General features: G+C 40.1%; 2 protein-coding genes across 2 annotated transcripts; one reads left to right on the top strand and one right to left on the bottom strand.

Annotated features, from left to right (window-relative positions):
- The first annotated feature begins 1,197 nt into the window (after positions 1-1,197).
- hmmr (hyaluronan-mediated motility receptor (RHAMM)) lies at positions 1,198-8,255 on the top strand. The gene is made up of 19 exons (XM_080900935.1): positions 1,198-1,354; positions 1,611-1,709; positions 1,799-1,890; positions 1,998-2,075; positions 2,226-2,414; positions 2,514-2,600; positions 2,683-2,794; positions 2,876-2,941; positions 3,093-3,166; positions 3,283-3,350; positions 3,431-3,789; positions 3,879-4,027; positions 4,152-4,366; positions 5,468-5,584; positions 5,988-6,713; positions 6,803-6,875; positions 7,498-7,674; positions 7,805-7,967; positions 8,102-8,255. The coding sequence occupies exons 1-19, from the start codon at positions 1,309-1,311 to the stop codon at positions 8,119-8,121; spliced, it is 2,910 nt and encodes a 969-aa protein (XP_080757061.1). The 5' UTR covers positions 1,198-1,308; the 3' UTR covers positions 8,122-8,255.
- Positions 8,256-8,834: 579 nt separating this feature from the next.
- Positions 8,835-9,844, bottom strand: insb (preproinsulin b; the record flags this gene model as incomplete). Its single annotated transcript, XM_080901437.1, has 2 exons — positions 8,835-8,980; positions 9,655-9,844. The coding sequence occupies 2 exons, from the start codon at positions 9,842-9,844 to the stop codon at positions 8,835-8,837; spliced, it is 336 nt and encodes a 111-aa protein (XP_080757563.1).
- Between the last annotated feature and the right edge of the window lie 2,956 nt (positions 9,845-12,800).

Below are 12,800 nucleotides of genomic sequence, written 5' to 3'. Positions count from 1 at the left end.
GTCCGTCAGAGGATAGACTTTAAAGTTCTGATGCTGGCCTATAAAGCTCTGAATGGTTTAGGACCAAAATACATCAATGACCTCCTGACCCAGTATGAACCATCCAGATCCCTCAGGTCATCTGGATCCGGTCTTTTATCAGTTCCCAGAGTCAGAACCAGACACGGAGAAGCTGCATTCAGCTTTTATGCTCCTTATATCTGGAACAAACTCCCAGAAAGCCTCAGATCAGCTGAAACACTCAGTTTATTTAAATCCAGGTTGAAGACTCACCTGTTCTCAGCTGCATTTGAATAAAGCACCAAATCCACACTTTAAGCTTAAATTTCAAAACTTACATTTAACTACTGATTTTATCTACTGTTCTGATTTTATCTGTTTTGATTTTATATACTGTTGTTTGTTGTTTGTTTGTTAATTAGTTAGTTAGTTTATTTGCTTGTTTTAATCAATTTTAAATCATGCTTTTTATTTGTTCTTGTTTCTAATGTCTCTGTAAAGCACTTTGAATCACCTTGTTGTTGAATTGTGCTATACAAATAAACTTGCCTTGCCTTGCCTAATACTATTATCATATTGCAGAACTATAGTAAAAATAGATACCAAGCATTTAAAAATTTTTTTGTCTCACTGTGGAGCACATCTGTACATATTAAAGGGAAAAAATCATTTTGAGATAAACTGCAATATAACAAAGGTTGGAATGCTTTCTGAATGCATTGTATTTAAAAATTAACTGGGTTAGCGACCAAAGACCAAACTGGACTTTGTAGACTTTTGCTATTCTATTAAACAGAATTATTTTACTTAGCAATTTATGCCAATTAAACTGTTTTTAATTATTTTTGGATTTTTAGTTATTTAAAAAAATCGAGCTATGGATGGTATTTTATTTTTCAATGGGAGAAAGCGTCCATGGTAAGCCATTTAAAAAGACCTGGGGAAGCCCCTCCCCCAAAAAACAAATCAAATCGAAAACGAGTATGTTAAGTCTGTACAGGTGTACATCAATGGGTGTATAAAATAAGTAAAATATATAATTTCTACAGTTACGGATTTAAACAAAATCCGAAACTACACTTTCTAAGTAAACTTGAGGGCTATTTGAATTTGTTGTGAAAAGAAGACGCTCGCGATATCCGGAACTGCGTCATGGGGACTGGATTCCTATTGGCTACGGGCAGATAAATCTACGCATGACGTTATTTTGAAATTTCAGCGGCGAAGCGTTGCTTGTCAGTGAGAGTTGCACTACAGCCTTTGCGACACTTCTAGAAATTCAAAGTTAGTCACATACAGTGGGATAAAATGTCTTTTTCACGAGCTCCTTTGAGGAGATTCAACGAACACGTAGGTAAGTAAAAGCTAACGGCTGTAGCATGCTGCCAAATTCAACCACTTAACGTTAAATGGCTTATGTTCGCTGGCTAAAGCTAAGCAAGCGTTAAGGCACATTTGGTTAGCGGGGTTTCTTGTTTAACGTATATAAATTAATAAAACATAGACACGGGTGGTTATTTGTTTACATAACAAAGGCCTGATGGTGTTTATGATACCACTGTTGATTGCGGTGATCGACATTACAGCTAACGTCTTCTTGTTGTTCGAAGGTTGCGCCCCTCCTCCGGGGTCCTATGAGGTTAAACCTGGGGACCTGAGAGGAGTGGCATCCTTTGACAAATCTGATCGATTCAAACCTCCTAAAGCGGGTGAGTGGCTCTGCTACATGTAATGCTACAGGAAATGGTGTAACTGGTAACACAACGTTAGTACCACTGTTTTTCTTTTGTGTCTTCAGCTGATGGAGCTGCTATGCTGCCGCCACCACCATCGCCTTCCAGAAATGCCTTAGTTTCTCCTGTCCGCAGGACTCTGTCGCTTGATGTCCTTGTGAGTTTAATGTTATTGTTAACGCCACTCTGCAGAGCCTGCTGATCATAGAGTTGCTTGAGATATACAATATTTGTTTCCTTTGTCTTTCCCTTGTCAAAAACTAGCCTGAAGGGTCAAGTGCAAAGAAAGACAGGAATGGCATGACTGCGGAGAGGAAGCAGCAGAAACTACTGGAGAAGGAGGTACACCTCAAAGATTGATAGTCCTCTGTAATCAGTAGCTTGTGTCCTTAGTTATTACTGTGGAACTGGTGCACCAGTAAGTGTTCAAGCTGCTGTTCATCCTGTTGGTGCCTGTACCAGAAAGATAGTTTGAGCTTTGATTCTTCCCAGATCCGGTCCCTGGTGCAACAGCGTGGGGAGCAGGATCGTCGGGTACTCGCCCTGGAAGAAGAGCTAAAGAAGGTAGAGGCCAAGCTGTTGGCTGCAATCAGGGAAAGGACCGGGCTCACTGCCAGTGTTACCACACTTGAGAGACAGCGAGCTGAACTCAAGAAAGTCAACGAGTTCCTAAAAAACAAGGTATGATGATATCTAGGCTCTACTTGTATTTAGAAATACCGTCATGAGTGTGTTTGGACTTGAATGGTGGGTGTTTTTTATTTTTTTATTTTTTTCAAGGTGTCTGCTGATACAACAAAAAAGAGAATCAATTCCCTTACCATGGAGTTGATGGAAGCTAGGAACACTTTGGATGTGAAAAACCAGGTATGATTCATTCAGTTTGTTAAATCCTACCTTAATATTAACCCATGTGCAGTAATAAATTGTCTTTTTTTTTTTAATTCAGGAATTTAGTGTACTTCAGATTAACACTGAAGGCCAAATAAAAGTTTTAGAAACTGACCTACAAGCTGCAAGGGCTACACTCGCAGCTTTAAAGGACAGGAATAAAGACTTGGGTAAGATTTAAGACTATATATCTATCTATTACATATGCAGAATGTGTAGGTGAACTAATTAGGGATGCTATCTTTCTCTAGAGGACCTCCATCAGGTGACAAAAAGTCAGAATGAAGATCTGGAAAACGAAAATGCTCGATTACATGGTGAGTTTTCTTTTGGATTTTTCACAAAGTCTGTTGAGTTGAACTGGAAGGCAAATGAACATTTTCACCATCTTTGACTTGGGAATAACATTAGTAAGCAAGTAGCATCACCTTTACTGTGTTTCTTTTTAATGGTTGCATTCTCTGCCAGCTGTGATACGGGAGCTCAGGGGGGAGATCCGTGTAGTGCAGGGATACCTGGATGCAACCAATGATGAAAACCAGGTATAAACTAGATTTACATTACCACATGCTGCAAATATGTATTTATTAATTTGTCTTCCCCCATCTTTTATTCATAAATTGTGAAAGTCATGTTTAATCCATCTTTGTGGCCATAGGAGCTCCGCTTGAAGATTCAAGAGAAGACACAGAACACTGTTGCTGGTTCCCAAGTGGAGAAACTAAAGTGAGCAAACGCTTAATGTATATCTAATTAAATTTATCCTTCCTGCGTGTCTTATATGTTCATTTGTCATTTTTCCACAGGCAGCTGGAGTCCGAACTAGAGCGGTGTGTTTCTGAGCTTGAAACCACTCAAGATGCGCTGCGGCAAAAAGAGGAGGTGGTACGCAAACTCCAGCAAGAGCTGCAGTCAACAAAGGATGCTTTATGGGAAATGGAAAAGAAGTTGGAGGAACAAGAGCAGGAGCTGAAGTCTTCTATGAGTGCCATGGAGGAACAAATAAAGTTAGCCAACCAAGATGTTCAAGAATCTCAAGTGACAGTAGGCCAGCAGGAAGCAGAGCTTTCTAGACTGAGGGAGGTGCTCCGGAGAACGGAGAAGGAGCTGGATGAGCGAGTGGCGCATCTTGAACAGAGGTGTCTGTTTTCCGAGGAAGAGAGAAGTATGTTCATCCTGAGCCAGTGGCTTTGGCTATTCAAGGTACAGAAAATAATTCCAGGTTTGTGAAGTTCTTGTTTTTATATATCTTAGGCAAGACTCAGGAGGAGGGACTAAGGAGGGTGGAAGAGTTGAAGAAGGAGCTGGGCTTGCTAAAGGAGGCTAAAAAAGAGGAGACAAAGAGATGCACTGAGCTCCAGGAAGAACATGCCAAGCTTACTGAGGAACTGGCAAAGGAAAGGGTGAGACAAACTTTTTCTTGTCTGTTGGGTTTGCTGTTGTTTTTTGTTAACCAAAACTCAGTGCAATAACTTTTAAGCTGTAACTTATTGTTTCTTTTTTTTGTCTTTTCACCTCTCCCTGCAGTCATTAGTGGACTCCCTATCTGTGCTAGTGGAGCAGGTGCGAGAGGATTCTGAGAATCGGTTCAGACAGCTAAAGGAAGAGATGGAGGAGGTCCTGGGAGAGCTTGCCCTTATGGAAGAACAGGAGCAGAATAATCAGGAAATGACAGAGAGTCGGGAGACCCTCCAAAGGCAGCTGGAGAGACAGCTGAGTGATACAGAAGCACTTTTGGAGAGGTGAGCAACCAAAGGGCAAGCAAACTGATGGGTGTCACTGCCCATGTGTTACTATTTTTGACCCACTAGACTGGCAGCATGTCCTGGCATGCACTGTAAATAAAGCGGGGAGAAAATAATTGCTGTGCATCAGTCCATCACAAGCATGACGGAGTCAGTGGGTCACTGTCTCTGTTTTAGACCAATTTAAAGTTTCCAAATGTACTGACTTCATCCTTGGTGTATAAAGAAAGGAGGGCACTTGGTGACCATGTTTTCTTTCTTTTCTCTTTTTGAGAGTCTGGTAAATGTAAGAGGTTTGGAGGGCCACATCACTTTAATATTGATGATGTGCACCTTGTAGCTAGGGCTGCAAGCGAAGATTTTATTACGACTCAAGGTTATTCCATACCATAGACTAATTCTCTTATGGTTTGTTCGCACCAAACACAAATAAAAGTTTGGCAACACGAGAATATTCGCTGCAGCCGACAAGGTAATTGGAATGAAATTAAGGGAGCAGTTTCATGAGAAAACAGAAAGTCCTATTATTCCACTTACATTTGTACAAGTTCACTCCGTTAACACTACATAAAAGTGAAGTTAAACCATAGAGCTCCAGTTTTCTTCAAATAGCATCAGTAAGCTCTTCCTCCAGTTGTGATAGTCAGTGGCATCAGGAGGAAATCCCAGTGGACGGGTTTTCACAAGGCAACATGAAGCGAATAGTTTATGAAAGTTGAAGTATTCACCCCAGATCACCTCGTTACGTAGACCGTAGATGTGTGCTCGCAACAACCCCTGCTGTTGTTGCGAGCACAGTTATTCCACTATATCTTCCAATATTATTTATTTATTTATTTATTTATGTGTTTTTAAAAAAAATCCAAACCCAAAGATACAGTAATTTATTAATGTTTTTAGGAAGTTGAGGAAGAAAAAGTTTGAAAAACTGTCTCATCTGTTTTTCTAAATGCAGTGTTACTTGATGCATTATGTGACCACTGCTATTTTGTATATTTTTTGATACTTCTGTCAATTGTTATAGTGAATTGGGTGTTTTAGGAACGTAAACTGACAATGTGTCTTATTATTATTATTATTATTTTTTTTTTTTTTAAGTAAAAGCAATGACATGGCAGCTGTGAAAGAGGAGCATTTAGCTGCTGTGAGAGTGCTTGAAGAGGCGCACACAAAGTCCCTGAGCAAGATGGCAGAAACTGTCACGGAGCTGGAAAGGTGAGCGCTCAAGCGTCTGTAGTTCTTGGATGTGTCTCTTGAAAAGCCAGTTTGATTTGTGCTTGCTTTAAATGTGGATTTCTGCCAGAGCGTGGGCTTCACGGGATGCTCGTTTTAATTTTCAGTACCAGAGAGGCTTTAAAGGAAGCAAAGGAAAGGCAGAGAGAGCTAGAACTTGAAATTAAGGAGGTGATCCTCACAGGGTTTCAACAGAAGGAGGAGGAGATCAAGAGAGTCAGGGAATGGTTAAAAGAGCAGCAGGCGATACAGTTAGCTGGAGTGAAAGCCAGCGAGCAGATTTTGAGGTATCCTAAAAAAAAAAATTTTTTATTTTTTTTTTTAAAACAAAATTTCTACCTTTGCTAAAGTTGTCACTTTTCTACCTTTCTCTTTGACTTTGTAGAATGTTGCTGGAGGTGCAGGCTTGCCTTGCACAAAAAGATGATGAGATGAAGGCCGCGGAGGCGAGCCACGCTGTTCAGATCAGTCAGCTACAGCAGGAGGTACAGCTGCAGAAAAAGGAGAAAGAAGACGCACTGGGACAACTGGGGGAAGAGAGAGGTCAGAGTGTAGCTCAGTTCCAAAAAGAGAGGGAAAAAGCCCAGAAACTGCTGGAGGAAATCAGTGGGGAAAAGGAGGAAATGACGACACAGCTCAAACAAGAAAGAGAGGAGAAGGTTAAAATTCAGATCGCCCTTCAGGAGGAGAAGGAAGCATGTGAGGTTGAAAGGAAAGACCACCAGCAGCTAAGGTCAGAGGTGATCATACTACAGACTGAGCTCGAGAGATTAAAGGAGGAAAGGAAAGGTCTACTGTCTCAGGTAGAGCTCAGAGACCAATCTAAGGTGGATCTTGAAAATCAACTTAGCACGGCCGAGCAGGCCAGAAATCTGCTTCAGTCTCACCTGGATGAGGTTGAACAAGAAACCGAGAGCTTCCGGGCCCAATTAGGCCTCGCAGAAGAGAAAACACAAGCTCTGCAGCTCGTGTTGGATGAGGTGCGACAAGACGGACGAGCTATAAGAGAGCAGGTAAAAGTACTGACTCAGGAGAAGGTTACGCTGCAGTGGGAGTTGGAGGAGCAGCGGCAGGAACTGCAAAGACAAATAACTGAAGCACAAGAGAAGAGGTGAGAGAGGTTGATCTTTGTGTGTCCTCCGGAGGTTTTTGCTGTTACAATTTGTGCATTTTTTAACTCATCATATACTTTCTTTTAAGTTCTTCAAGTTCAGAGACCGAGCACTGGAAGAAACAATATGAGGAGCTGTTTGCCAAAGTCAAGCCCTTCCAGGTCTGTGATTTATTTTTATGACAACTCATAGAAACCCACACACGTTTTCATTAAAGTTGGACTAATTAGTATTTTTAGATTAATAACAGCAAAACCCCTCCTTGTTTAATTGGTTTAGTTGACAGGGTGCATGCACTTTATGTTTATCTTACCAGCAAAATAAAACTGCCACATATGAACCCGCAGATATTTCTCACCCACCTCTGCTGTTCAGGCTGTCTTTTAGTTGTCTTCAGCTCAATTAACAGCTTCAGTACTTCTACACACTCTCTTTGGAGCTCCAGAGTTCTAATAATCCCAATTTACTCTATTCACCCAGCATCAAATGGCTCACAGACACAGTTGGTGAAGAAGGTGATTGAGAGGAAAAAAGTGGAGGTTTTTAGCAGTGAATGGAGCAGTACTTGCACAGTACTTTTCTAGTCTTACCGATTGAAGTGCTTTTAAGCAACTAAAAGGCAAGACTTTTTTTTTTTTTTTTCCCAGAAGTTGGTGAAGATTTGAAGAGTGGAGATGTGTATTCATCAAGTGGTCAAATCAAAATGAATGTTGATGTCATAACATTTCTGTGAACACACAGTTATCAGAATAATAGTGAAAACTAATTAATGTGTGTCTGCAGGAACAGCTCAATGCCTTTGCAGCAGAGCGAAATGCACTACTTAATGAGAACGGGGCAAACCAGGAGGAATTAAACAAACTGGCTGACGCTTACGCTCGCCTCTTGGGACACCAGAACCAGAAGCAGAAGATCAAACACGTGGTGAAGCTGAAGGATGAGAACATCTCTCTGAAACAGGTAAAACGTGATGCAGAATTGCCTGCCTTCCAAAACGCAGACATCATTTCAAGCTAACATGCCTCTACACTACACCCTCCCCACCTTCTTTTTATTTATTTATTTTCCCTTTTTTTTCGTGTGTGTGTAGGAGGTGTCTAAGCTTCGCTCTCAGGTGAGCTGGCTAAAGACTGATCTGGAGCAAGTGAAGTCAAAGCTCCCCGGTGCGCCTCGCCGCAGGTTTGACCCCAGCAAAGCTTTCCAACATGATAAGGAGAACAGGCAAACTGAAACGTCTGAGCCGCTTAAAGACGGTAAGCACTTTCGTCTGGCCAGAACCTTGAAGGAATGATGAGATGAACTATGACATTTTTTTTGTGGATGAGTCTCATTTTTATGTAACTCCTAAAGTGTTTTTAAAACTCTGATTCTCTGTTTGTTTTGTTAGGAAACCATTATGGGCTTTAGGACTCTGCTAGCAGTGCTGCCAAGAGACTTTTCTGAGATCTAGTATCTGTGGGTTATGAGAGTGTAAACTGAGGTTTTACAGCCTTTTGTTTTAGTGTGTACATTTTGTTTGGATTTTTTTTTTTTTTTTTTTTTTTAACAAAAACTGTTTAAACTTAATGAGGTAAAAGATGGAATAAAGTCTTAGATGCTAACAATTGGAGATCAAAAGTATAACTGGCTAAAAATCCAAGGTGCATTTTGCTAACTGAATTTTAATCTTTTTCATTAATCTTAGGGTTGTAGTAATTATCTCATGGGGAAAAGCTCTGTCTTATTCTGTAAATAAAGACAAATTTTAATACTCTTCTTGTGCCCAATCGTTCTTGAGACCTATTCACATGCTAGGTGTAGAAATGCTTTATAAGGAGCTTTTTTCTTTTCTCTCATTTGGATCATTTTGGCCATGTCTATCCTTAGCCAGAAGAGAGCACTCTAGGACTGCAGCCACAGGTTGGAGTACAGCAAAAGGCTACCACAGCCCATGTTTCAGCTGCACTATATATGAGCGACAAAAAAAACACAAATTCACATCTTTGCAGAGAAGAGCCTTGGGTTATGGGTCAGGAAGCTTTATTTCCTTCAGTTGATAAGACATAGCCAGCAAGTATCAGGCCAGAAATTGACTTCGGGACCTTTTTACAGGCTATGAGTGGTGCTCCTGAAGTGGCGAGTCAGTCGCAGTAGCCCTCCAGGTGGTAAATGCTGCACGGCTTGTGGCAGCACTGTTCCACGATCCCTCTCTTCACTTTGGGCTCGTCGCGGCCCGACAAAGCCCTCCACAGTCGCTGGTCCTGTCTGGCCCTTTTAGACAGGAACCCTTTGAAGTGGAGAAAGTTTCCACAGCCCTGTGTTAAGTCCTGATGCTGCTGTGCAAATCTCCAGTTCCGCAAAATACCATTTACTGTTCACACTTTAATGGAGACTTAATGGCTAGTTAATCTGATCTCCCCAATCCATTTAGTCTTGTTAGTCTGTAGGAGATATGATGGAGCGCTAACGGAGGCATATCATAGCTTACACCCCTAATGTTAACGTCGAAACATCAATAGAGCGTTTGATGCGGAAGATCCAAAAAAGTTTCTAGAAATAACATAATGAATAATTTAGCGATTTCACAATTTTGATCAACTGGTTTTGTCACAGCATAGATGTTGAAAGCTACAAACCACAAGCCTGGCTACACCACTGAACTCAGAGGAGCCTGGAGTTAGGCTTTGCACACTAATGATGACTCAATACATTGATATAGTTCTGTAAAGTTTTCAGCATGTTGTCCCTAAACATTTTTCTTCCAGCTAGCATCCAATTTGGCATTTTCATTAGACTGAGTCTGAACTTTGAACACTGTGTTCAGAGACTAGACACACAAAGCACCACTGGGGTCTTGGGGTGATGTCATGCTGTTCCTTTCTGAACTCCCACCATCAAGGGGACAATTAGAGCTTATTTTACACAAGTCAAAAAAAAAGAGAAGCAGAACGGTGGTCTTACCGAGCAGATGTTCCACATCACGCTTGTGGGTCCGGCTCGGATTGTAGAAAAAGCCCCTTTCTCCACACACAAAGTAGAGGGTGTCCACCAGGTGGGAACCACACAGATGCTTGAGGGGGACCGAAGACCCCCCTGGAGAGCAGAGCATCAGCAGTAACAGCATGGACACTGCCCATGATACCCTGGCCATACGAGGGAGACCGCTTGAACAAAGGACAAAAAAGAGGACTTCATACACAAACATTTGAAAGCTATTCAGATTTTTATTGTGTTGGGTTTCAAAGAAAAGTGTAAAAGTGAATTCAGTTATTAATACATAATGCCTGAAGGTTTGGAGGAGTGAAAGAGCATGAAGTGATGCCGAATGATGACTTTTCCTGGCATTTTCTGTTAATAACTTCTTGTGAGATTCTACCTAATAGCTGCAAAGATGAGGCACGTGGCAATACCCCAACTCAAAATTTAGAAAGGAGAGAGAGGGGGGGAAAAGCTAATACTGCATTCTTTGATGGAAATGCCATTTGAAAAACAAGATCTGTGGAAGAGTTGTCGTATTCTCCAAATTTTCAGTGTTTGAGAAAAGAGGATCATTTGAAATGTTACATCTTGATGACGCACTTGGTCTTCACTCTGTTTTTCACAAGGCTAATGCAACATATAGTGATAATCTTTTTCTAAATAGAAAATCATCCCCAAAAATGTAATATTTTTGTAATGTTCTAAGTTTCATAGGTATATTTTTTTTTCCTTTTTAGTTTTTTTTAGATTTCAGTCACCCAAAGTTGAGCCTAATGTTATTTCTGCACAGCCTCTGTTGAAGTAGATTGAAAATTGATTTTGTTCTCAGTCCGTTTGCTTTACTTTTATCCCCAGTTGAGCCAGATTTTATGATGGCCCCATCAAAGCTAGAAAGAATATGCCCCAGAATCACCAATGTGGATACTGTCAGTGTATCCTCAAGGTCAGCCCACACCTTGCTGTCCAGCTTAGCAGTTACAGTGCTCAAGAGTGGAGATGATTTGTCCAGTATTACAGAAGTGATATTAGTTAAATCCTATTTGTGATGGATATTCTTGCACGTTTGAAGTTCAGCTTCTGTTTCAAGGTGAAAAACATATTTAGCAGTCATTTAGAAACTATATAGACCTTTTGTGGACATCATATAATGTACTGCAGATTATTGGATTGAAAATAAATCATTTTAACAGTGTCTTTAACAATGCACCTGTGCCAGACATTACAGCATTGGCAGAACACTCTATCGGGTCCGCCACTCCTCTATCCCTCTCGGCCTTGTGCCAGGCTCCTTGGCACAGTAGATGGGTTGAATTATAGATTCTGCCCACACTTTATTTTCATCCTGGTTATTATACACATAAATTTTAACAGTGAAAATCTTGAGGGAATACAGAGAAACTTCCTTACCTGTGTTTGAGGCCTGAGTGCAGCAGAGCAGCTGGTGGTTAAAGATGAAAAGGGCCTAGGCATATAGGGCTATACTGGTAGAGAACATCTCTACTTGGCTACCTTTGCCCCTTAATAACTCTCCACCTGGCTTTTGTCAGCCTCAGCGGAAAACCCTAAGGTCCTCTCATTAAAACCCTGACCCGTAAGCATGCTGATCTGCTCTTCAGTCGCACTACGTCATTTAACGGAGTGTGGACCTGCAATAACGGGATGTAGTTGAGAAGGCAGACATCCAGCGATGCCCAACTCAACCCCTGCTGTGTGTTGTCCTGACTTGCTCTGGTAACAGGATGACTGACAAACACCATATGCCATGTTCTGATCACAAGCGCCATGGACTTCCAAGTTTGCCAGTGACCACTGCTGGTGTTTTTAGGTACTGTCACATAGGACTCATGTGAATAATGTTTGCGTCATTCAAGTCCAAGTTACAGATGTACATATGCAAGTTCACATGGGCGTTTTTATTTAGTCGAGAAAAAAGTTATATTGTATTATATTCGTGCCTTTATCCCCATATCACAATGCAAAAGACACACACACGCACAAATAATATAGAAATCTCTTAAAAACTAAAAATGACTGAATTCTATGTGTGTATATATATATATATATATATATATATATATATATATATATATACATGTGTATATACACTGACTACAAATATAAATGTATGACATTTATAATAATATATATATATATACTCTAAATGATAAAATACTCCTATCAAATTTTGTACAAATTTATTTTTTGAAACTAATTATGAATTAGAAATGTAGTCACATTTCTAGATGTTGTGGACATGTGGATTAATAGCTTGCTGACATTTTCTTAAACAACTTACACTCAGCAAATGCTGTAGATGATGTGGACTCAGAAAATGTATTTTTAAAAGGACACTAGAAAAACTTGCAAAGAGATGCAGATGTTAATAAGATGACTGCTAAAAGCATGAACCTGGTTATTATAGTACCTGCTATGGTTACGGTTTCTAGGTTGAGGAGGGAATTTGGCACAATGTCACAAACTTTTATCTTTCCAGGTCTTTGCAGTGTTGTTGCGCTTTTATTGAAGAATAATAATGATAACACAAAATGAACAAATTACATTTGTGTTACTACAGCTTTACTGCTTGGACCCATAAAAAGACAAATAATTCTCATAATGTAAAATGTTGACCATTCACTGCATGCAACCAGTAAATATATTCATCATTAGTTCTGTTAATCTATTTACAATTTACAATTCATGGTAGTTACATTCTTTTATAGCTTTTCTATGCTATCATATGAACTCTTCTATGTGCGATGTGAAATGTAAATCTTTTCTTTTTTTTATTACATTACTTATCTTGCAGTTAACCTAACATTTAAAATACAGTTTTCCGATTCTATTCAAGAATTAGCATTATTTGAGCATTAACCTTCAGAAATTATTCTGTGCAGCCGAGGAATCTGCCAGCTTCAAAGCTTCGTGTGTTTTTTGAACTTGACGAAACAATTGCGTAAGCAGTGGGGGACTTTAACAAGCATCTGGAAATGGAGGAATCTAAAAATGGGGTCTCCCATTCTTCAACAATGTAGTTTCATATTTTTATCTAACACTTTTAAATAGAAAAGGAGGTTATACAAAAAAATTGAGTCAATATTTAGTATGACCACCCTTATTCTTCAACA

Source organism: Rhamphochromis sp. 'chilingali' (assembly GCF_963969265.1).
Source record: "Rhamphochromis sp. 'chilingali' genome assembly, chromosome: 13".
NCBI lineage: Eukaryota > Metazoa > Chordata > Actinopteri > Cichliformes > Cichlidae > Rhamphochromis > Rhamphochromis sp. 'chilingali'.
Note: the sequence above shows the minus strand (reverse complement) of the source record. Positions and strands in the feature narration are given on the sequence as shown.